Here is a 26228-nt window from a genome sequence, read left to right on the forward strand (position 1 = left end):
CCCTGCCTTCTCGATCCCCGTAGCAGGTCCCAGGACACTGAGTCTGGGGGAGCAGAGGGGTGAAACCTCATAGCCGGAAGTGGGGAGGGGAGTGCGGAGGAGGTGGGGCTGGAATGGGGGCCGTCGGACTCCAGAACCTGTACTTGTGACTGTCTTCACAAATAAGCACAAAATGTGCTGCAGAGCTGAGGAGAAATGCTTTTGTCGTTGTAGAATCTGAGCCCATGGGCCAGGGGCCAGGCCTCTTTCATCTCTGTGCCCCCCCCCCCCCAGGAGGCTGAGTCTAGCAGGTTCTCCGTACGCATTGAATGAACTTGCCTCCCCTCTATTGTAGGGGGAACCAAGAAGGAGACGCTGTCCTCTTCAGGTGGCAGCTGGCTTCGGTCGAAAGACCAAGCTTTCGGTCCTTCTCCACTCACCGAGGTAGTGTACCACTGACACGCAGCCTTCCTAGTTCCCAGGGAACGTTATCTTCGTTTTTCTCCCTCTGAGCTTGTTGAAGAGTTCTTAGTCTAGAGTTTCCTTTCAGAGTGAAGCTCCTGGTTTCTCTGGTACTCCTTCCTTGAATAAATTAAGCAGAGAACATGTCAAAAATAATTTTAAAGGGATACGTGTGCAGCCGACATCCAGTCCCAGAATAGAGGGCCTTGGTGCTGTTTTAAATTGTGTCCTCTTTTCCTTGCCTTACCCCGCGTGAGCGAGAAAAGGCTGTCGGAGGGCAGGGAAGAGGAGGCATTTCATTGTGCGCGGACGGACGCCACGGTGCCTGAGCCCGCTCTGCTCCGCTCCACCTGTCCGGCGGGCCAGGAACCCCGGTCTCCGTGCGGCCTGGGGCGGGAGAGGTTGGAGTCACAGGCTGCCAGGGACTGTGGCTCCGCAGGCCCTGCTTAATGGTCCCTGGCTCACTCCTGTCACTTCTGTGAAGCCCAAATGTGTGCGCAATGAAAATCTACGCTGGGGATGGACCCCCCTCCCCTGCCGCCCAGGCCCAGCGCCTGGAGCGTGGTGGTGGCTGCAGCCAGCTCATTTTCTGAAGAAGCCCAGAGGAACCCGAGAAAGTATTGCCCACACCACTTGCCTGACTCAACAGCAGTGAACATCAAGTTCAATGAAAATGGGAGAAAAAAACCCAAAACCATACAATTGTTCTCCTAGTAGCCTGAAGTAGGAATATTTTTCTAAACGAAAGCTCTGATCTCCAATGTTAGTGTGAAAGAAGTACAAAAAAATCTTCAACGTAATGATGTCTAATTTCTTCTTAAAACACCTCTTCCTAATCGGATGTGTTGGTGAGAGCGATTATTAGGCATGGCTCGCGTGTTTGTTAATGTCTCCTTGATACCTGCGAGTAGCTTACACAGTGGTTCCCTGATTGATAGGTCCTGGAATCGAAGCTGATTTTAAGGAATCTGAGAAAAGAAGAGGCTTGGAGCCGATCCAGGCTCCTCGGTGCTCATCCCGGACAACCATCCTGGGGGACCACGACCCAGTGCCAGCAAACACATTTGTATTAAGCCACTGCTCCGCTCAACTAGCTCAGCAGAGGATACAGTTCCCTGAGTGTAGTTCCGCAGAGCGGGCACCAAGTGGGTCAGAAAACATTTGGAAGAAGCTGGCAAAGCCAGTGTCCAGCTGAGGGGAAGGCTGCTCCACCTTGACTCTGAGTGACCTCTCCCAGCTGGCAGGGCTGATCCTCTATCTCCCTGACCCGCGGTGGGGAGGGCGGAGTTCAGAGCAAGGAGAAACAGGCGTGGTACCAAAGAGGCTCCTCCAGCAAGGGTCCCAGTCTCCAAGTAAAGCTTCCCTCCGACACCTGCATTGCATCTATCTCCAAGAAGCTTGTTTCTGACCAGGAGATTTATCAAAAGAATGCACTTTGTTTGGAAGCAGTACTTATTATAAATATATCGACAAAAGAAGTATGTAAAATAAAGTAACAGGTCACTATTGAAATATATACAAAGGGTGAAGGTTGGGGGTATTCACAATGAGGCAGATGGGTTCAGCAGGATTCAAGATTTGCTGGTTCTCTGGAAGCTGATCTGAAGCGTGGTTCACCGGGCTGAGCATCACTTGATCTCAACACTCAGTAGTCCTAGGAGTTTCTGATTATCTTCTATGACCTTGGGGAAAATCTGCTCCTGTGCTTTATGTCCTGCATAGCTTCACCGAGACTTTTATGAGGCTTAGATAGAATAAAAATCACCGAAGGTCATTCGGGTTTCTGTAAACTGAAGGACTCCAGTGCTATTATCATGTTATAAATGAATTCACATAAAATAAACTAATAGCAGTCACAAGGCAATGCTCAGTCTAGAAGACTCCAGGGCAACTGAGGCATGATCAAATCCCTCAAGGCCTTTTTGGCAAGGTGGAGACGTCGTCCAGGGAGGGACACAGAGAGACTCTGTTGTTAAAGACAGGACTTCCTGTCCCCTAACTCTTACTCGACCCTCTTTGTCTTGAAACCACTTGCCGTTCCTGACCTCAACTCTTTGTCAAACAAGATGGGACGGAAGCAGCCTGCTTTGTTGCTCCGATGGCTGGCGGTTCTCTATTCTTAACCTACTTCTGAAAGAAGGCACTTGCTCCGAATCGTCCGCTATTGAATTAGACAGTCATTTGGGGGTTGGGGAAAGACGATAATGATATTAAGGAACAATGAAAGTCACCTACTACTGTAGACGTAGACCCACGGCAGGACCGTCCAGGGCCCTGAGTGCTGCCCTCGGACGGATCTGCACAAAGAAATTAATTATCTGCTAAAAGGGGAAGAAAGGACGACAGCATGAGGCAACTCGTGCAACTAATAAACTTTTTAGATGCCGTTTCATATGTTTGCTTTTCATTAAATTCAGGAAGGCTTGCGACGCTGCCGCTGTCACTCAGTCAACATTTTATTCCTGTCTGTTTTTCGTATACAAAGGCTTGGGGGTGCCAGAAAATAAACTGTTAACGGAGAATTAACTTCTTTGGCACGCGCTCCTACTTATCTTCCAAATTAAAGAAAATGAAATGGGCAGAAACAGAGTGTAGATTACCTCCTTTTTGTCAAAAATGGTGGGAATTTGAAAATTAATAATAAAAAAGGGAACAGATGCAGTAACATGCCAGAGGGAGATTAATGTGGAGAGTAAAATCTGTGAGCAACAAAACTGAAGCAAACTGAATCAGTGGGAGGTGGTTGTACAATCAAAATCAGGATAAAAGAGAAATTACAAACAACCCTGCACTTGTCAAAGTAGTAGTAATGAAACCCTGCCTCTGCCAGCAGAGAGAACCTGTGTTAGCACTTCGGGGTAAGGATGGGAGCCGGGTGCCAGGTAGGAGGGCAGTGCTGGGTTGCTGGGCAGCAGCCATCTTGTACAGAACAGATGGCACCGAAAGCTGGCAGGGGAGGGGCTCCTTAGCAGAACTAATCAGACAGTAACAGATAGGGCAGCTGGGAAGACTGACCACAGAGAGGGAGTCTGCGGGGTAGCCGCGTGCCATGATGTTTGCAGTGGTGTGCCCATTGGTCTGAGAGAAGACCTTGCAATGTCTTTCTCTCTGTTCGGGAGAGCTGAAACTTTTGTTCGAAGAGAAAAATCAAGTCGCAATTGTATCTCAGCAGAGGGGCGGGGGTGGGGGTGGGCTTCGGGGTGGAGGTGGAGAAGGAAGCACCGTCCGTCCAGGGATTTGGTGTGTGAATTTGCAGTCCCGGCGTCCCCGGCACTTTGATTTCCGCTGTTTGTGGGGCTCTGCCGTCCTAATGTGTACAGTGTGGCACATGGAATGATCGCTGTATATATTTTATGCATCAAAGAGTGTGCAGTATCAAGCCTGCAGTTAAAATTAGAAAAAGCCTTTCTTGATAGGCTTTCCACCACATATGTGTTTCACAAATGAAGACCAAAGACGACCATGAGATACATGCATTTGTGCTTAATAATTTCCCACAAGCTATTTAAACCATGTTTGATTCATAGTTAATTGTCCTTCTTTTTCCCTCCGTGGAACTGTGGCTTACACATCAAAGTGCTGAGCATAAATCAGAGCCCCAATCCTTAAAACAAAAACTGAGTCATTCTGAAAGACATGGAAGCAAAAAACAGACCTGTTTAATTTAATCACTTATTAGGGAGTTGTGTTTTTAATATAGAATTGGGACATCCATGCTAAAACTATTACTTTAACAAAGAAACCCAGACCTCTACATCTGGTTTTGAACTGGTATATTTCTTTCTTTTGCAAGAGGTTTGTAGCTTGGCTCAATTTGTTCATTTCAGAGGGGGAGGGGGAACATTACCAGAAATTGAAATAGGTGGTATAACATAGCCATATGCTATTTATGCAGCAGTTTCTGCAATAAATCTAATTTGGTGCTGTCAAAAAAATTAGACTTATTTGATATAGCAGCACATTAGTAAATGATTGTGGCAGATTTAAACTTGTCACTTAGTCTCTTCCTACTCTTAACAGAATCTCGCAAATCCGTTTTTCCCCTTGATCAAGTCTGTGAAAATGTCTCAGTTCTTTGTCCTGCGGTCCTGCAAATATTTCCACGTCCGAGAGAAGGTCTTGCCTTAAGGTAACTGAGGAAGGGGGCGGAAGAAGGAATATCCTCCGTCGTCCAAAGACTTCATGAATAGAATAGGCAGACAAATCAATAAACCAGGGAAAACTAACAGTGTTTTCATCCTTTCCAGTTCTCAGAAAAGTGGAACTGTTAGTCATTCAGAATGCAGAGGAATTCAGGTCAGCTCTTTATGGAGGAGTTTAAGTGTTTTACCTTCCACCCTGCGTCCATATGCTGTTTTAGGAGAACTGGTATTAAAGAACAGGAGCAGCGTCAGCTCCTGTCTTCGCCTCACGGCGCCCTTAGAAACGGCTTTTCTCTTCTGTCGTGCATCCTGGCAGCTCTGCTTCAATGCCTCCGTGCGTCTCTCCTGCAAAATCTGTTTCAGGTGTCGGGATCAAGCTATCTAAAACTTTCCCCTAGTTTCCCTATTTTAAAAAAAAAATAATATTAAGCATGTTGCACATTAAGCAGATAAACAGTACTCTCGAATTTTTTTAAAAGATCATTTGTAAGAGTAATCACAATAGTATTCCCTTTTCTTTTTCTTCTGCATTTATGGAGGGGAAAAGTGTGTGTGTGTGTGTGTGTGTGTGTGTACACATTCGTGCATCTGTGTGCGACTGTGATGCTAAACTGAGTGTTTTTCATTTGTTTATGTTCTTACCATACAAATTTTCCCAAACAAGCCTATGAGTGTGTTTTTTTAAAATGCAGTTTGCTAAGTACGAAGAGCTCCTTGCCGGTGACTTAAGCAGCCTCTATTAAACGAGCAATGCTCTCATACATTTTTCTTTTATATAGCAAATCGGACCGTGGCAGTGATCAAATTACCAGCACCCTTCCCATGCTTTTCCCGAGCAGGGGTGCAGGTAACCAGACTGCCATCAAGCACTAAAGGGAAAAAATGGCCAGTCAAGTACTAACAAACTTTCTGGGTAAAGGAGACACTGTTTCTGAGATTTTCTCCCCATGAAGAGAAATTATTTAGAAATAATGTTTAGGAAGATGAAAGGGAAAGCACTTCTTAGAAAACATGTTTTATGTTCCAAGTCCGTATATCTATATGGCTTTGTAATTATGTTTTACACATATTACGTAAGAATGATTTATAGGATGCAGGGCATTTTGGAGATGGGTAGTGAAGCTGAACTAGAGCCGAAAGAGAATGTCTCTGCGTTTGGATTTTGAACTGTCTTTCTTGTTCTTTTGTTTTTGCTTTTATATTTAGCATCCCAATAGTTGTCTTTAACACATCTGAAAAATTGCTCTGGTAAAGTATCTTTCATAAATTATCTTGTATAAATTTAATCAATCAAAACCTTAAGATACAAATTTTAAGTTACCTGTTTTTTAGACTGCTTTTATTCATAAAACCTGCATTCAATTTTCTGTCAGTGAGAAAAACTTGAATTTTTATTCTTTCCGAAAAGAATTTAGGACATTTTACAGACTTGATTAATTTTACTTAATAAAATAATCTTGAGATAATTCTTCATACTGTCACAGCAGCATTATGAATGAAATACCATTTGGATTCACATTTATCTTCAAACATTTGCTCTGGTAAAATGTTTGCCATGTATTTTCCCCTAAAAAGTGATTTCTCTTTTTGTTTTTAAGGCATTTCAGTCGACTGATTGTTTTTTTCTAAAGAACATGATTGTCTAAAATATAGGTACATAATTCAACATAGGGTGATTTTGTGTCTGATTTACGAAGGAGGATGAATACCTGATAGCTGTAGATGACACAGAATAAATTCAATTGAGAGCACGATTTTTACCTAATTTCTAGGAGTTTATTTGGTTCTCAGAATGGCCAGCTGATACAACTTATATTTCTTTAGATAGATCACGTGTTTGTTTGGTAGAATATATTTGAGTATTATTTAAGCAGACCTGCTTATTTTTAAATGATGGCATTTTAAATGTACATGATTTGATTTGTATACTATGGGTTAAGTTTCTCAAAGCAGTGATGGAGCTGTGTGTCAATATATAGCTTATAATTGAAATGGTACACATTTTGTACATTTTAAGCATTTCGGTGTAAAAATTTCTTAACTGGAATACGCTTCCCCTTGGCTAATTCATTAGTGAAAATATTTATCCCTCAAGTTAATGCTATATAGTATGAAGCCATTTTTATATAGTGTAAGCTTGTTTATGATATTTTGATTTCACTCTAAAACTTTTATTTTGCTTCCGATGCATCTAGTTCCTACTCGATATAATAAGAAGTGCAGAGACACATGAAGGAAGCACACATATCAGCTGTCTGCTTTTACAAATGATCATTAAAACACCCTCTCTGACTACCCTGACTCCAAATGATTGTCTTCCCGAACCCAAAAGTAATTTTCACAAGTACATTACACAACAGAGCCTCCTCTTCTGCTGGTTAGCAGCGGAGGATTGAAATCCACGCCGACAGTTCATTTGACAATGACCTTGAGGGGCTTTGCTTCTTGAAGAAGAAAGCAGAAGCTTGCGGTAAACAAAGTTCACTTCTGACAGATGGATTGAATGACAGAAAGGTTGCGAGTGCCAGAATAGCCCTGGCAGAGGAGGAAATGTTCAGTGGAATCCAACAGGAGAGGAGGTGTGAACAGGTGCAGGGTTGCTGACGGAAGGGGAACCAGATGGAAGGAGCCAGAGCCAGTTTATTTAAAGGAAAAGGCAGAAAACATTGAAAGGCTGTGCGATCAGTGGCTAAAAGTGCTCGTAGAGGAAGGTAAAAATTCACAAAGCAAAACTGCACAGTGGGGTAGCTAACACTTAGCATAATGGTAGTAATTTGTGAGTTTAGTTTGGAAGTTGCAATTGAAATACGTTTATCTTGGCTCTTGACACCATCAAGGAGAGATATTTAAAAGTTGTTTATTTTTTTTAAGTTTCTAAGCTTCTTAAAATCCATCCATTAATTTAATTTTTTTCCAGCCAGAAGCTCCATTGCCATAATACTAAAATTGTGTTCTCAGCGAGGAAAAGGAAAAAAAAAATTAAGTGCAGGTTAACATCCCATTCAAATGTATCTCGTGCTGCCTCAGTTCTGTTCGCACGCGGGGAGTCCGTGCGTCCCTTTGCTGAGTGACATCTGTAATATCCAAGAAATTTGCAAGTTAGGATAGATGTCGGTTGCTTTTGTTGTTCTGAGTCTCTGTTCATTTTGCAAAGTCCGGCGTGTTGGTTTGGGCTGGAATAATGCTCTCTAAGATATTCGTTTGCCTGCCCTGATATGCAGGTTAATTTCTGTGGCTGAGGTTGACCCTCTTTCTGGTGACTTTCAGTGACCTGCCTTCGGGCAGACACCTGCAAACTCAAGTAGCATGGACAATGGGAACAGAAGACAGTGGGGCAGGGAGAAGGACTTCCTTATTTTCCTAGACCTATTAAAATTAAACTCTCTCTCTGCAAGCCCAAGACATCCTTGCTAATCGTCTGCCTGCTCCCATGCACGCCACTTACGTGGGTCCTTGTGTACGGCTGTTGTCTTTGAAGACTTCACGATGTTGCTGATCAAGAGATGCCAGCTGAGAAGGAGCCGTTGTGAAACACTCACCAGGAAGGACGGTGAAGAGACACAGTGATTTTCAGATTTTAATGGTGTAGTAATTGACCCACAAGAATTTCTGCACACTTTTCACAAAGATTGATGCTCAGAGCAAATTCAACGCACACTCTAGTCACATTCTCCCTTCTCAGCAGCTTGGATCAAAAGGTTGCATTTGACTAGGGTGGGTGTCTGGGGACACTGTGACTTCAGAGACAAGGTTTGTGACCCGTGACATGCTTCCGTCAGTAAAAAGAAAGAACTGAAATGTGATTAGAGTTACAGATGTTTACTTACACCTCATGTAGTTTATGGAGATCAACATTTTTGGTCCTCTTTTTTTAAAGACTGAATGAGACTACATACAACTTATCTATTCAAAAAAATGGTGATTTCTTCTAATAAAAGGAATTGATAACCATATTTTAAAGTCAGCTTCAAAATGCCCTCTTTCCCCCCATTTGTTAAGAAGTTATCATCATACTAGACAGTCTTATTAACGTAAAATTTTACATAAAATTGGTTGGACATACTTGCTGTCATTGTAACGTACCGATGTTGCCATCTCTTCCATCATAGTTACTGAACACCTTTATATAATAATGCTCCTAGTGTTGTGTGCGGTGTGAACTAACATCAGAAACCTCCCCTGAATTATGGGGTTCAAATTGAAAGGGAGGAAAAAGGAACAGCAGCAATTAGTGTCACCATTTGATATTCATACCACAAATTAACTCACAAGCTCTCTATAGGTAGAGTTAATAGCTTTCCGGAAGCACGTGGACTTAGTTGTACCCAGCATGCTGGTTTACATCACAGAGGTCCTGAATTTTTTGTGAATGAAGAGATAGCAGGTGAATTGCTGTTGAACAGACATTCATTGAACCTTTATTGAGTGCAGGTTCTACTGCAGTTACCCTAGGCACTGTACATTTTTGAAGTGAATAGGGCATGATTCTTCTTTGTAGGTATCCTACAACCTAGTGGACACAAAGTTAAGGTTAATGTAACTATATTGTGTGTGTGTGTGTGTGTGTGTGTGTGTGTGTAAAATCTAAAAAGCCATATTTAGATTTATAAACTTTTCCTAACGCAAGATCATTGTAAATGAGTGACTTAATGAAACTGCCCGTCTAGTCCAACGATCATCATAACACGTGAGGACCGAGATGCAGAGAAGCTGAGCAACTTGCCCAAAGTCAACAGTTGTTTTAGCAGAAGCTGAAAGTAGGTTCCGCGTCTTCTTGTCCTTCGTCGTGTTCTTCCCTGTCATCCACACCTGGCTCCTTTTCCTTCATGGATAATACGACTTACCTGAAGGACCCCATTAGAATCTTTCTTTAGAGGTCTTGCACAATCTGTTGCTGAAGGGAAATGATTTTCTTTTTGGACTTGGACACATAGTAACTAGTTCTTGAAACAAAAACGAAGAGCATCAGTTCACAAACAGCAATTACAACTCTTTGGAAAGCTCCTTCCGGGTGGGTGGTAAAGGTAGCTCGGGACACACTGCTCACTTAGTCCATGGAGAGCACATCACTCACATTAACCTAGTCCCCAAACGGGCTTTCGGGCAAATGCTGCTGGGAGCCCCATTGTACAGATAGGAAAACAGGTGTCTGGAGCTTGGTGTCTTGACCAAGGTCATGGCGCCACCCACTGGTGGAGCTGAGATCCAAGTCAGGACCATCAGGTTCCAGAATCGAGTTTCGTCTGCTCTGTGCATTATTGCCTCTGATGGTACATGTTGTGAAAACATAGGTCATGTGATCAGTTCCTCTGGGGAAGTTGAAGCACGTGGGGGCCGTGACAGCAGGACTGCCCAGAGCCTTTCACAGGCTTGGCGACTGTCTTCGAGAGGGGCTTGGTTTCCAGTGTTCTCCAGACTTAATGTGATTTATGGAAGCTTGTCTGGTAAGTTCCCACATGCTTTTCAGGAATGAGGTGTAGGGGAGTGTATGTTGGGATAAACCAATCTAACTTATCTGGTGGTAGGACCGCTGAAAATTGTCCCATGCGAATTACCTCTGCCCTTACCTCGCTAGTGCCTCTGGAGCCTCCCTCCCCGGCAAGGCCCCTGGGTTGCCTTTCACTCGCGAACAGAGCAGGGGGCAGGTGCCTTTCAATGTCCACTCAGCCGGGCCTCTAAATCGGAAGTGGGGGGGGAGCATTTTTGACCATCACTTAAACCAGCGATTTTCAACCTTTTTCATCTTGTAGCACACACAAACTAATGACCCTGGACAGCTATTGTTGTGTTGGCTGTTGTCATTTTTTATTTGACAGTCTAAGGGAAATGAGGTCAGTGGCCCTGACCAAATACTCAGGTGGTGCACGTTTTAAACTTTCTTGCAGAACGCTGGCGGAAAATCGCTGGTCAGTCAGGTGTGCCGAAGTCACATTACAGCAAGTTCTTCCATACCGGCTGCCTCAGCTCTGCCTTCCTATGGTAATAGTTCTTGAAAATGAATTCGACAATTAAGTACTAGATGCCAGTCAGATGCTTGAATTTGGGTACCTTTCAAAGCTTGAGTCTTGTAATACAATTTCACAGAATAATAGGTTATGGATATCTGGGCATATAAATCCTTTTAGATAGTCCTCTGCCAGGAATTACAGGCACTGGTATGAAGTACAGGCCCCCAGATCAGACTCCGAAATAGACTTTCTTCTCCCCAAGCCCTTGGTGTTTGGTGCCCCTCCCTTCTCTGTATTTCCCTTCATGGATTGTGAGAAAGTGACGCAACTCACGGGCAGTGACTTCCAGAAGGCAGGAAGTTTAGCACTCATAACGTGTTCACTTCCCTGTAAATACACTTGAATTCATAATCACATCAAGCAGCTTCTATGGGTGAGATTTTCTTTAAAATCGTGGTCTTGTAATGATGATAATGACCGGGACTGTGATTCTCACAAAGGCACACTATGTTTGGGCCTGGGCTTCCCACCTGCCCCCTTTCCCGGTTCCTTGAATTGTATTTCCAACCACAGATAAGCTCCAGCAATTTCTGTAGGGTTTTGAAACCCTACACGGGCTTATTTGTATTCCACAAAGTACAGATAACGTTTTGCAAAAAGTGAGAACTACGGAGGCAACAGATGAACTCACCAGGCAGTGGGATAATTATTACACTGGCTGCCTGATGGGCTGGCGCTACGACTACCAGTGTCTTGGTAAACTTCGAAAGGAGGAGTTTCTTAGAAGAAACAAGTAATTAATCTAAAATATGAGGACGATTCCTGCAGATTCTGGGAAGAAATCTGTGGGGAAAAGAATCTCTTAGAGAACTTGCTCTTTCCCATGCAACACTTAGGGAAAGACTATTAAATGATAAAGATTTCCCCATCATATGCACATTAAATAAGCAGGTATCTGCAATCCATGTACATAATGACATTTTTCTATAATTTGCCATCTTGGCAGCGTTGAATAGTTTTTTAATATCTTGATAATTTGATTTTAAATATGAATATGTATTTTGGAAGATGCTTCAAGTCAGATCTGATTTACAAAAAAAAAAAAAAAACACAAATCGTGCCATTACTGCAGCACCCGCCATTCTTAGTCCTAGCAGAATTCTCCCTGAAGTAATTCTTCAAGCAGCGGTGACTGGCTGACTTCAATGAGAAATTTACCCAGGTAAAAATCCATTATTTGAATAGTTTTTGCTTCTTATAAAAAAAAATATAATATTTTCTGTCTTCACGAGGCACTTAACACTAGCAGTCTGGGGCAACGTGGTTATTTTGACTTCCAGAGCAACAGAGTTAAAAATGACGCTTCGCTCTAGGGAAGCAGGTGGAGGAGTCACATTCACGCCGGCGCTGTCCCATAGAAATACAATGGGAGCTACAACATGCAACCCACATCCGGAGCTGAAATCCCTAATAGCCATATTGTAAAAAGAAGCAAATGAAACTCATGGTCATAACATAGTTTAACCCACTATATATAGAAAATAGTGTCACGTCAACACGTCATTAATATAAATTATTTCTTAGATGCCTTTAATTCTTCACCATCCAATGTGTACTATTCTCCACCAAACGTGTTAACTTCTCTACCCCAGAAGTGGGCAGAAATGGGGATCTCCGTCAAGCTCGACAAACTGTTTTTGTTTTCAAGCCAAGGTTAGTGAACACAACACAATCCTAATTTCTGCATACACCCATACTGAGAGTGCACATGACTTCCGCAGTAGTGAAAACTCGACCATCCTTATCACTACAGTTCCCCGCTTACTCAAACGCAGACTTCTGGTGAATACGGCCATTTGACACATAGTGATAACCCGAGATAGAAATTTAGAGGTTCTTTTAAGAAGCAAATATCTATTGCAAAGCCCTTGCCCTGTTCTGTGTGGAATCAGTGGGAACTCTCCTAAGGCGTTGTTTTTAGGTATTAAAAATAAAAAACCATTCAAAGCAAAACAAAAAGTATGGCAGCCAATCATAGCAAAACAACCAATAAAAATGACAAGAAGCAGGTCACTGCGCCTCCATGCTTTCTGGTTCTTCAGAGCAGCATCTGAGACCTTCGGTGCAACCAGGATTAGATGCCTCCTGTTTCCAGCCACTCTGTGATGCACGCAAACATACTGCGGTGAGCAGGGAACCCTGGGAGCTTCCCAGGGGCGGGAAGAGCAGCAGCCAGCAGGCCCACCTCCTCTGAAATTACGGGCCTTGATGATCAAGAAGAGCTTGTTAGATCTGGTGTAGAGATGCAATTCATATATTTCAGACATAGTTCTACTGCAAATATATTCCTGTGGGTCTAATACCTGGGCATTTTTCTCAGGTGGAATATCTTATCTGCCAACATTCCTGACCAATGAAGCTTTACTCCATGCTTGAGAAGTAAGATATTATATAATGTACTTAATAATTGCAGTTATTGCTATTATAGCATATTTCTGAATAAATTTATAGCCATGAAGTAATCCGTGTTCCACATGTAGTCATGGGTCCTCAAAATTAATTTCTAAAGCATTTTAATAATAGAATAGAAACTCTTTCAATCACTTGCACTGCAATCGACAGTGACGCATACCCTTCGGCAGGTTACGGAAGTGCTGTTATACAGTAACGAGCATCCTACTGGTGTCTAATTTGATGTTCCTCATCAGAAACATTAATTAGTGGGAATATGTTGATAAACTGATATTTTCCAGAGAGGAAAGGCCTGGATGGACAGTAGTGACCAGTATGCACAGAAAAGTCAGAGATGGAAAACGTGACTATTTTGACAATATGAAGATGCCAAGGCCAAGTCATGATCTGATTTATATTCTTTAGCCTGGTGAATTGGGCCCATGGAGTTGCTAGGTAGAATTTAGGTGGGCCTGATCATCCACAGGAACTTCGCTCCATGTGATCACTTAGGGCAACAGGTGCCTCCGAGCTATCAAAAAACAGTAAGGCTGAAAGTTACTGAAATGTGTGTTTGATGCCCGATCGGTCTGGGTATCTGCCTGCGGTATCCGCTACCTCTAGGAAACAATGACAGGAATTGCTCTTGCCATTGCTGTAGTAATAAGTGCTCCCCCTGCTTCTAATGTTGTCCCTTCCCCATCTGTTCCCCACACTCAGCCAGAGTGATCTTTCTAAAGCTCGGGTGTGATCACAACACTCCCCTGCTTCAAGCCCTACGTTGGCTCCCCGTTTCCCTCAGGATGAAGTCCTTAAAAATAGCTGCCCATGCTGGCTCCTGCCTACATCTCCAGCCCCATCTTCCTTCAGTCTCCCCTCCACCAACTGCCTGCTTCTGCCCCATTACATATACACTCAACCCTCCATTTGTGCCGGCGCCGTTTGCAATTTTCCAGGGGCACCTGCTTCCCTGTCCTCCCCCATCTTTGCACTGTTGGCTACGTCACTTGTAACAATGTCCCTCTCATTCTTTGATGGCTAATTACACCTCCTTTGAAGCCTCAAGTTTTTTAAGCTTCCTGAAGTCCTCTCTCACTGTACCTAGCTATTCAACTCCTATCCAACCCACCTGTATGATATAGCAGGAATTTAGCCTTAATTTAGTATTTACCATACCACGTTAGTGGTTCTCTCTTGTCCGTTTCCTTTACTAGACTGTGACCCTTTTGAACACGTGGTCATGGTCCATGTCTTGTATACTGATGCATCCCCATTCTCTCTCATGTGGCACAAAGTGGAGTTTAAGTATTTGCTGAATGACGGCCAACAGAGTTGGACTGAGCCCCTCCTGAGGGGCCATGGAGTGGAAAGGACACCGAACATGGAGTGACAGGATGCCCTGGTTCCGACTGTGCCCCGTACTACTAGCTGTGTGGCGTCAAGCAAATCTCTTACTGTCTGAGCGTGAGATGCCTCACTTGTCAAACAGCGATACCTGCCCCGTCTCCCTGACCTGCCAGATTGTTGCGAAGAATCGAGAGGTCAGCAAATTTGTGCTGTGGGAAATAGGGAGCACAGGCACGTGGGCATGAGATGGTCAGAGCTGGGCCTTGTTTTAAGTAAATGAGAACTGTACAGAAGGTGTAACGGGAGCTGGTGATATCTAGTCAAGCACGCCTTCAGGAGTTTTCAAATTATTTTGGAGATGCTGTAAGAGAACATTATGTGAGGGAAAATTATTTTGGGGATGTTGCTGGCATTTCCTTTCTTTTGTGTTGATTCTTTGAAAGAAGTTGACCTCCTTTCTATTTCTGTTCCCTTTCCTAGAAGTGACTTGTGCTTTTGTCTGATAACTTATCTTTCAATGCTGTGCCTTAAAATTCTGACATACTTTTTCGGTGAAGCAAACAGAAATGCTCTTGGAAGTATGTATGATGCCATTACGTTTTCTGCGTATTTGAGGAAGTAGGGGTTACTGAACCCAAGTCCTGTTGTGTTTTTCTGGCCCTGTTAGTTCCATCCCTGTATTCCTACCTTGGCCACATACGAGAACAAGCCCCTTTAGCAGTAAACAACTACATGACCTGTGTCTCAAACATGGAAGATGTCATGCTCTCTACTAATTTGACTATTGGTTTTATTTTATCATCATCAATAACAATAATAAATTAAATTATTGGCCAAAATAGGAATTATCCCATTTTCTTCTTTGAATCAGTAGACAGGAGGATGCTTAAACCTGTGAAGATACTTAATACTTCCTCTTAACAGTTCTTTATTCATTCATTCATTCATTCACCAAACATGTGTTGGCCACACAGCTGTGTGTCAGGCACCATTCCAGGCTCTTGAGACAAATCAGTGATCAGAGCAAAGGTTTCTGTTCTTCAGGCACATCAGTTCCAGGTAAGACGTGCATGCCTTGTCTGCCCTGGGACTCCGTGACGTACCTGAGGGTGGAGATGTATTTGTGAGCCTTTCAGTGATTTTGCAAAGGTCAGTATGTTTATTAAAGGAAGATACACATAATCGGTGGTATCAATGTAGGAGGAAGTAGCCCAATAACATACGAGAGCAACGGGGAGGAGGAGAGCTAACTTGGGATTTGGGGGTCGGGAGGGGCCACATGGGCCACACGCGTGCGGATCATGGAAATAAGACTCTTGTTACCTTTCAGCCTTCTCTCATGTCTCTGCGTTCCTGATCAAGTAAGAGACTGAAGCACAGAAATTCAAACTGTCACACTGTGGGCCTTTATTTCGAGTCAGGTGGGCCTCAATAATAACTGGGGACTCTGAACAAATTGCATCACCTTTCTAGGCCTCAGCTTCCTCATGCGTAAAGTCAAGCTCATAAGAGGGTTGCATGGGGGCTGAAGAAAGGATTACATGTAAAGAGCTTAGCTTAAAGGAAACATTAATACACACTATTAGTCCTTTAGGATAGGATTTTTTCTGTCCGATTCAAATGAAGAACGCCAAGGTTAAAAGCAGTGTTACTTGTCTGTGGGCACTGGGTCAGCAGGAGAGAGACGCCCCGCTCCGACCCTCGAGCCCGGAGATGTCCACGGTACTCCATTTCCTCTCGAGATGTAATTTTCCCAAAACCCAAAGCGAACCAACTGAAAATGGTGTATGCATTTGAAAAATAAAAGCTGTGAGCAAATATTAAATTCTAGTTATGAGTAGACTTGCTTTCCATGGTAGGTGAGCAATTTTGAAAGTGTGCTCTGTGTGTTCTGGGTCTGAGTGAGAGAGTGAGTGAGTGAGCGAGTACACGTGCTGAAGGCAGCGGGAGCCACGTTGCTCCCTGCTGAGGAGGGACGTCGGTTACGACGGGCGAACAGGTCCCGCCGTGCCGTCGGTGGGGACTGGAAACAGCATGAATGCATGTGTACGTCTTCTTATAAACACATGCAGGAAGATATTTGTGTTTATACATTTATGTGCATGTTCACATCCTGGCCGTGTCTCCTAAGGTGACCACACAGCTGACTGCTCAGTAGCAATGAGCACCCCCTATTGACAGAGCTTGGTTGCTAAGGACCATTTTCCACTACAAAGCACACGAGCTCCTTGGATAAACCAACACCAGTTCTCAGACTGGTGCAAGGGCAGTTCCAGATGAGATTGTCTAACGACTGTGCTACACACCTAAAACCAATGCAAAATAGTGTTGGATGTAAACTGGGATTGAAAAATAAAAAAATAAGCCTTGGCTGGTGTAGCTCAGTGGATTGAGCTATGGCGGGATTGGTTTGCGGGCTGCAAACCAAAGTGTCGCAGGTTTGATTCCCAGTCACAGGATACATGCCTGGGTTGCAGGCCACGGCCCCCAGCAACTGCACATTGATGTTTCTCTCTCTCTCTCTTTCTCCCTCCCTTCCCTCTCTAAAAATAAATACATAAAATCTTAGAAAGAAAGAAAGAAAAATTAAAAAATAAATAAATACGTAAGGTGAGCCTGGAACATCTTGTGGGGACAGAAAGCCAAGGAGTGAACAAGAATAATAGAGATACTATATACCAGCTCGTGTGGTTCCCACCGGCCAAATCCAGGATGAGTTGGACATAAAAGTAAATAATGATCCTCATGCATTACCCACGACTCTATACTGGTATCAGTAAAGTAGTAAGTAAGAAAAAGGGCAAAGCTCTTCCTTTTAGCATAATATTAACTAATGAATAAGAAAGAATGCTACAGTCGAACAGTCCTCATTAGATGTGACACTGGTAGAGGAGAGGTGGATGACGAATAGGATGGTCTTAGCGTCTCCCAACAAGTCACCTGTCACGTGAGTACGAACGAGGAAAGGGCAACTCTGTGATGGAGGAGCCTGGGAGAGACCGCCGCACCACTTACAGGCGTGTGCCAGGGACACTGCTCATGACGCCAGTCATCTATGTTTCTTCCTAACTCTGCGACCGGCAGCAACACCCGGGTAGCTTGCAACGGGCCATGGTAGCAGTATTTGCACTGAAAATTGGCAAATACGATAAACGAGGGATGCCGCCACCCGGCACTGGACATCAAATGTTAAATGTGCAGCACACCGACGATGTTAACCAAGTGGTCAAAGGTGTTATCACCAACACTAGGACACATGGTCCTCATGTGTGTTAGCTCACAGCAGCCCCTGGGCCCCTCCGCTGCTTCTCTGCACGTCCAGCGTGAGTGGCCCTGGGAGAGTAAACGTGTTATAAGTGTCCTCCTGAGTTTTGCCACGTCACAGAGCTCTCTATTGTACTGTAAAAGGGGACCTTCTTTTCATCAAAAAGGTGATATGCCCAACACTGGGACTTCGGTCCCCAGTGAAAACTGAAGAGAAACACGGCAGGTGGGACTGGTGACTCAAACCACCACCGCTCCCAGGGCCTTGTTCTCAGGTCAGGCTCGAGACTTGGGTGGTGTCTGTCCCAGATGCACTGACCAACTTCCGGACCATCAGCAACTGTTGTCTTTACTGTAGCTATGAAATTGAACATGTGCCCCAGAATCTTTTTAATGAGTCACTTTTGCTCTGCAGAATGGGTGCTTTCAAGATAGCAAGATATTAAGTAATAAATGATGTAGAAAAGTTGGGGATCCAGAGCGTCAGGTTTATTCTTCAGCCCCTTTTTCATGGGATGATAATATCGCAGACATTCTTGGAAAATAGAATCAACCAGAACTGTGATTGGAACGAGGAGGGCCTGACCCCCTGTGTGTACTTAGTCCGTGTTTGAGGCCTGCCCCGGGCTTGTGTGCTCCCTTTAACTCTCAGCTGTCCTCAGGAAACACTGACGTGGGCCACGCATGCCCGTGCGACCCCAGGGGACGGGCTCACTCAGAGGAAAGGATAGACGTTCCTATCGTAGTGTACTCACTCCTTTCAAAAGCAGCTCTACTGAGGTAAATTTAAATATCATAAAAATCAACAGTTATACGTGTGCATTTAAATGTACTTTGACAAGTGCATAGTTTTAAGCACAATAAGCATGCTACACAACATCTCTGTCAGCACAGAAAGTTCCCTTGTGCCTGTCCCCTACCTCCAGGTCGTGGCCACACTGATCCATCACTCTGGCGTGTAATTTTCTAGAATGTCATATAAATGAAGTCACCAGTATGTCCTAGGTGCCTGCCTGCTGTAAGTATATGCTTTTGAGGTTCACCCCCGTGTTGTGGGTAACAGTAGCTCAGTCCCTTGTGTCGCTGCCATTGAGAGCATTTCTTTGTACGGCTACACCCCAGTTTGTTTATCCATTGAGCAGTTCACGGACACTTAGGTTGTTTCCAGATCTTAGCTCTTATGAATAAATCTTTCAGTCTCGTTTTAATAACAACCAAGAAATTCTTTGCCACCGTAGCTTTCATTCTGATTTGTAAAATATGGGGAACCACAAATCTGGTGAAATGAGGTCATCGTGTTTTGAGAACTGAATGGAAACCCGTTGGGAGAACTGGCTCAGCTATTCTTTCCGAGTCTCTTGAAACCTAGCTGGAAATAACCTCTCATTTTTTTATGCTTCGGTAGTGTGTCCCTTCCACCTTTCTCGGGGTGCATTTCACCATTGCCTTTCACTTAGTAGAGTTATAATAAATATTCGATTGTATTTATTTGGATTTTTCTCTAATTTCTTCCTTGGATCCCCAAGCGGTTTTAATGAATTTTTTCAATCCATTATTGCATTCCCCCTGGAGGGTTATCAAATAAGTTTCCCTAAATCACAGTGTTGCAAATCTTACCTCTGCCTTTACATCACTGACAATGTAATCTTTGAGCAGATTTTTACTTATTTGGGACCTATAATATGAGAGGATTTGAGTAAACAAGTTCGATTCCCCTTCAGTTCTAACATTCTAAGATTTTATGAAAAGCCTACTACGTTGGAAAGAACCCACGAGGGGAGAAGGCAACACAGGGGGAAGGCAGAGAAAGGAGGTAGGAGAGCAAAAATATGCCAAGTTTTTATGCAGTGAAAAACAAAATGTGTGTTTTCTTAAACGGAAACAAAAGTTGATGGGTAACTCAATCTTTGTTGGTAGCGCGTTCTTCTAAACTGTTGTGTTAGGAGAACCACAATAACCGTGGTTCTCTCTCTTCAGGGAATTTGGGGCATCAGGAATTAGGCAGCTTTTCCTGCTAAAAATGGATGGTGAGGCTGCCAACCGCTTTGTGTAAGGGGACATCAGCCCCAGTTGCAAAGGACAGTCCCCATTATGCCTCTTGTCCCTGTATTACTATTATTGTGCCCATTTTCACTCTCCAATGGGTATTGGTTCTGAACAATGCACTGTGCAGCAATCCGATTATTAGGGACCTCAGAGCCCCTAATAAGAGATACAGGGTTCTCCCTCCCTGTATCCCCTGCTCTGCGTTGGGTCTAATGTGGGGATGTCACGCATGGAAAGTGTCCACAATGTTCTTTCGGGCTGACTCACTCGGCAGCGTGGTCCCCAGCTGGCCATTAGAGCCATCTCTTCTGGATGCTCTATTCTAACACAGCCGAGAAGTTTGTGCCTCCAAAACGAAGACTTGAGCAGACTCTCCAGCGTCGTGTACAGACCGCAGCCTGCCTCCCTGGCATGGAAAGGCTGTGAGAATGTCCATCCAGTGGACCCTGTCTGCCCACGTCCTGTGTACCAAGTCCCGGGAACAGAAAGACAAAGATGACGAAGGAGGCTGATGTGTAAACCAGTTCCTTAAGTGGGACAATGCTGTGTTAGTAGGATGTAAACATGCACAACATATATTGAGGTCACTGAAAAAAAGAATAAAATTCATTTAGGAAAAAAATGGAAGGGGGTATTTTGAGCAGGACTTAAAGGAGTAGTGTACACAGAGCAGGGGACAGGGACTGGGCAGGGGCGGTGATAAAGGGGGTGGGGGAGACATCCCAGGAAAACAAAAGGACATGCAAGGATCCAAGGCCAGAAATACATGGTGTGACTAGGGAGGCAAAACGGGCCTCAGTCTGACTCTCTGTTTGTTGTGACGTACCAGTTTGGAGCGGAGTCTCAGGCAAGACCTTGGAGCAAATCCAAGGGGGTATGGTTATTAGAAGCACCAGAAGGGACCTTTTTTCACATTTTCAGCGTGGACCCCTGATGGCTCCATTTGAGTGAGGTGTGGGTGTGCTTTCATTCTGGAGCTTTACACTACGACATTACCGCATGCATTGACCAAGTTCAATGCAGGCTTTCCTTATGTTGCTTTATAATTAGAAGCCAGCGACTAGAAGTTCCGCAGCAGTACATACACTAGTAGTGATAGCTTTATGGAACTGTTTATTTTTAGTTTGGCAAAGGCGAGGCAGTAAATATCTCAATTAGTAAACTAAAGCAGCATGGATGAGAAATGCCCACAAGGGGATCAGGATTAGAAAGAGCTGAGCCAGTGAGTTGACGGAAACCCTTGTCTCACTCATATTTAGAGCACGAAGAACCCACACAGCGTGCGCGCGCGCACACACAGTGTCGGCGCCCGCGGTGCGGGCCGCCAGGAGGCCCTTCGCATCCTGCAGGTTCCAGCGTTCAGGGAGGCGCCCTCTTCCGGAGTCGCTGTGATTGGACGTTGACCATCCAGTCCCAACGGGTTGAGTCAATATCCCGTCACAGTGGGATGGCATAGTGTCTTTGACTATGTAAGCTCCTTACCCTGCAGTCCCAGTGTGACCCACAAAGGGGTTTTATGATGAAGTGCTGGGGAAGCTATTCATGTCATATCCACACACACACACACACACACACACATATATATTTACATTACATGACCCAGTGTGTGAAAATATTTAAACACGTGGTACTGCAGCATCCTTTACTTGCCTCTAGATAGCATCCCCTACATTATGTTGGACATTCCATTTTAAGTTTGGGAGGAAAAGCAGAGGCAATCTACAAAGCTTCATTTCCAGAATTTCTGTCTGGGTGTATGGAGCCTGCTATTCCTGTAACTCCAGAATCTTTGGGAAATATTAACCAGTCATCAGATAAAAGACTCACTGGCGTGGTACAAAACATTAAGCATGTTATAGCGGAAGGAGTTTGTGTTTTAAAGTTACAAAATACCATTACTTTTCGATTTTGAATGTTGCATACTTAGTCCATTTGGATGTATGGTACGTGTTTAAGGTTGTATGCAAGGTCCTTTGGATTTCCCCCCTAAATGGGGGCCGGGGGGTGGTGAGTGGAAAGACCGATGTCTTCTTATGCGGAACAATTCCTCCATATCAGCGCTCTGCGGTCCGCAGGGGAAATGGTGGGGGTGCGTACATCTGTAGGCTGAATTTCTGTCTGTCTCCTCTCTGCTTTGTAGACTGGAAAAAGAGAGCATTCAGCAGAGCCTCAGCAACGAAGCAAAGGCCCAAGCCCTTCAGGCCCGGCAAAGGGAGCGGGAGCTGACACAGAAGATACAGCAAATGGAGGCCCAGCATGACAAAACTGGTAGGTGGTGGGGAGAGATTAGAGCCGGGGCGCGGGCTCCCGAGCCAGGCCCACGCCTTACTGTGAAATGACATCAGGAACACCTGTAACCTTTGGCTGGCCGAAGGGAGCAGATGCTAACTACACCGGAGATTCCGAATTACATATTAGTTAGCGTTTAAAAGAGAAAATGGAAAGTATTGCCCACTGTCTGTTGATTTCAGAGTGCTGCTCTCACATCTGCTGCACCATCTGGATTATGAGTTTATTTACCTGTGTTCAAGAAACGTAAAGCTGAGAGAGACCACAACAAAGTAGAAAAACAAAGGGCTTGTTTTTGGCTGGGTTTTCAGGCACACATGTTATATAAAGAAAATAGCATCAGAAGCTCTGCGGGAAACGCTCTGAGCTTACAGTTAAAGTCTCCTGAATAGCATTGAACAGTTCCCACAGCACACACATTATAGCTCCTCTAAAAGCCTAATGAGTTTGCTTCAGCATCCAAACTGGAGAAAAGCTTTAGCCATTAATCGGTTCTTAATTCACTGTCGCAGCTGGATGTAATTCAGTGGCTCCAAATTGATATGTTCCTTTATTTAATCTTTGCAGCTTCGAACATTTTTAGCATTTGTATGATGCCCCCACCTCCCCTCCCCCCACCCCCGCAGCCCAATCGAGAGTGATGTTTAATCCTTTGCATTCTTCAAGTTCTCACAACTGCTGTTAAAATTCACTAATACAAGGCATGGACCACAGCTGGCAGCTTGGCTAAAAATTGCCATCTTTCATCACATTGGCGCCGTTCTGCAGGCTGAGCTGGCCAGTAACTCCTTACCTTTCATTTGAAAGTAAAATGCACTTGGAAAATAGGCAGTTTGATGTGTTCAGTCGGAGCATGATGGAGTTCTTTTCACTTCTGAGTTGGGTGTTCGCAGACAGTGTCAGTCAAAACAAGGCCGTGTCGCTCATTATAATTCCACACCACGCACTTCGGGCTGATTGTCCTATTAAAACAAAAGTTGAATTGATCCCGTCTCTTCCAGAAAGACGTTGCTTACTTTTTGGTGCTTCAATTTATTTTGCTTTGTGTACACTCTATGCTTTTTTTTGCTAAAATGGAAAAGAAATAAAGGGCCTTACACTGCAAAGTCATTTTCACATCATGTAATGCATGCTATGTTTCGTGGCGTGGTAATAAAGTACTGCTTCTCCCACAGTGCAGGTGAAAAATGGCTACAGTGAAATCCACTAAATAATCTCTTTACTTATACAGAGGCAAATGTCGTTGTGACTTGTAATTCGCTCCAGCACTTTCATTAGAGACCTGCACTTGGCCCGAAAAAAAATGACATTTCACCAGACTTATGAGATGTTTTTCACGAAAAGAAAGGAGGAAATTATAGGCTAAATTATTGTTTATAAGCAGCAGCTTAGCAATCGTGGCATTAGGATCTCTGAGCGAGATAAGAGTATGGGACTGTTCGAACCATCTGAACGATACTTCTGTTTATGTTGCACAAAAACACTGTCTTCACTGTCTTCAATTCCTTTGACCAGACCCTCACTGAAGCTCATACCATGGACAGTGAAATCAAATTCCGTGTTTCACCTTTGGCATGAGACAAGTATGTGCCAGATTGGGGTGGGGGGTAATGAAATACGTGAGCAAATGTGAAGCATGAATTATAGTATAGGAGAGAGTTACTTAATATCTTAGGTTTTGATTATCCAATTATAATAAGGTTTGACACTTTATAGTAAAACTGTCAAAATAAAATATAGTAGCTTGCCTATGACAAGATATTATAAGCATGTATGATTCTACCGTGGTATTGGATGATCTGTTAACATGTTAAAACACTACACCATGCTGGTATGATCGAAAATGTCTCTGGTGAGTAAATATTCTAAAAATAAATGTCTCACAAGATTCGGTGTCTTCCCAGGTGACTAGGGCCTTTGACCATGACCTAGTAGCTAGTGGGGGATGTGCTTTCACCACTCTGCATGTGGAAGCCCCGCAGAGTTGCAACCATAAACATCTTATGCTGGTGGGGTGTTTATTGTTATTTCTAGAAAATGAACAGTATTCACTGCTGACCTCCCAGAATACATTTTTGACAAAGTTAAAGGAAGAGTGCTGTACACTAGCCAAGAAACTGGAACAAATCTCCAAAAAAAGCAGGTAGGTAATATTACACAATACTTTCAGAGGCCTGTTTGTTTAAGTCCTGTACATTTTTTTCCCTTAAAAGACAGCATTTCCACTCTTTTACAGTCTAATGTCAAAATGAGATGCAGCAGTCCCCCCTTATCCATGGTTCACTTTTTGCTGTGTGACAGTTCACTGTGGTCAGCTATGGTCTGAACATTTTAAATGGAGAGTTCCAGAAATAAATAATGCATCGGATTTAAATTGTGCATGGGTCCGAGTCGTGTAGTGAAATCGGGAGGAGCCCCACTCTGTCCCACCCGGGACGGGAGTCGTTTCTTTGTCCAGCCCCGTCTGAACTCTATGTGACCCTGCCCATTAGGCACTAAGTAGCCGTCTCCGTTATCAAATCAGCTGTCAAGGTCCCTCAGTGTGCGTGTCCAAGGCACCCTCTTTTACTCAGTGATGGGCCCAAGGTGCAGACTCAGTGGTGCTGGCGATGTGAGTACGCCAGGAAGGAGCTGTGAACGCCTCCCTTAGGAGACAGCGTGAGCCCGGTACAATCAGGGGTTTTTGAGAGACTGGGAGAGCGAAAGATGCCATATTCCCATAATTTTTATTACAGCACGGTGTTATCATTGTTCTCTTTTCCTATTGTTGTTGTTAATCTCTTACTGTGCCGAATGTGTAAGTCACATTCTATCACAGGTATGCATGTACAGGAAGGGACAGTTTTTGCAGGCATCCCGTGGCGGTCGTGGAACATACGCCTGGTGGACAAGGGGGGCTCCTGTACGTGCTGATGTGCTTCTTGTGGAAATATTTTCCCTGGAAGGACATTTTCTTCATTGTCCATATAGAACCTTGGTGTTTTTCCATGGCTTTGTGTACATACTGTTATTTGACTTTTTTTAATGGTTAGGATTGAAAATTATGAAATTTCAGAACTCAAAGGCTGAGACAGCAATTATTCCGATAAAGGGTGCAGACAAATCGAGCTGTTTTAGAGCCTTGTGTTGACACACGTAGCACATTTAATCTATTAGCACAGTTCTCTTTAGCTATAAACATGCAAAAGCTATCTTTAGGCTGAGGTATAATATGTGATGTGTATATACAAAAACAAAAGATGATACTTTGAAATAAATGAACTAAAACTATCCTTTCCTTCACTTTATAAAATTGTCTTATTTTAATAAAATAGCCATAATGCATTTTATCTGCACACCACTCTTTTATAAATCCACTGATTGGGCTCTTAAGGAATTTTTTTCTACATACTTTCTAATTAGATTATCTCAATGAATGAGTTACTTTATAATCTAAATTGTAAGAAGCCTGGGTTCTCATCTCAGATCTGACGTAACTGTGTAAGCTCAGCGTGCAGGTTCATCTGGCAGATGAACAGAATTGGACAGAATCCTTTGACTGAACTGTAACAGGCAACATTCACCTAATTAGCTAGATAGCAAGTGTCATACTACACAATAACCTAATACAAAAATAACCTGTATAGTTTGTCTTTTGTGTTTTTCTGAAGCTCACTTAAATCGACACAGAGCAAGCACTTTGGCTCACAAGCACACCTAGGGACTTCGGTATCTCGTTCAGAAAGAATTTCTCGGTGGATCCGAGCCTGTGGCCACTCTGAGCCCTACCGTGGCTGTGGCTTCCTCCATCAATAAACCAGCTGAGCCAACAGAATCTCCATCTCTGAGTCTTTCAGGGAATCAGAAGGCTTTTGAACCCAGTTCTTCCTGCTCCCAAGAAGACAGAGGCTCCTATAACCACTGAGAACATGCCTGATATTTGCTCCTTTGTAGCAATACTAATTAAATGTTTTGTTTGGGTACAGAAAATACTCGGGGTGCCACAATACCAGATATTTTCAGGAATTCTGGCAAGGAAACCCACATTTTGTCTTGAAAGAGACTCATAAAACATCAACAGTAGCTATTCCTAACCAGAAATATTGGATCTGCCTCACATGCATCCAAACAAACGGGATTATATAATCTAAGAAAAAATTATATTGATCTGGGGTGTACAACTTTATATTATTTTAAGGTTGCTTTGTGACCGATGATTGGTTAATTATCTTGCTTGCTAAAGAGGCATAATTTAGGAAATTGAAGCGGATAAAACGGAAAGGGGTACTGTGCACTTGGCGTGTATTGTTCAATTCTTTCA

General features: G+C 43.7%; 1 protein-coding gene across 1 annotated transcript in view; it reads left to right on the forward strand.

The window, feature by feature from the left end:
• Positions 1 to 26228, forward strand: part of SDCCAG8 (SHH signaling and ciliogenesis regulator SDCCAG8) — a 183513-nt gene that overhangs the window by 88906 nt on the left and 68379 nt on the right. The window contains exons 14-15 of the mRNA XM_028531105.2: positions 21780 to 21907; positions 23963 to 24071. Coding sequence (XP_028386906.2) covers positions 21780 to 21907; positions 23963 to 24071 — 237 coding nt within the window. The remainder of the gene's footprint in view (positions 1 to 21779; positions 21908 to 23962; positions 24072 to 26228) is intronic.

This window comes from Phyllostomus discolor, chromosome 15 (genome assembly GCF_004126475.2).
Source record: "Phyllostomus discolor isolate MPI-MPIP mPhyDis1 chromosome 15, mPhyDis1.pri.v3, whole genome shotgun sequence".
Lineage (NCBI taxonomy): Eukaryota > Metazoa > Chordata > Mammalia > Chiroptera > Phyllostomidae > Phyllostomus > Phyllostomus discolor.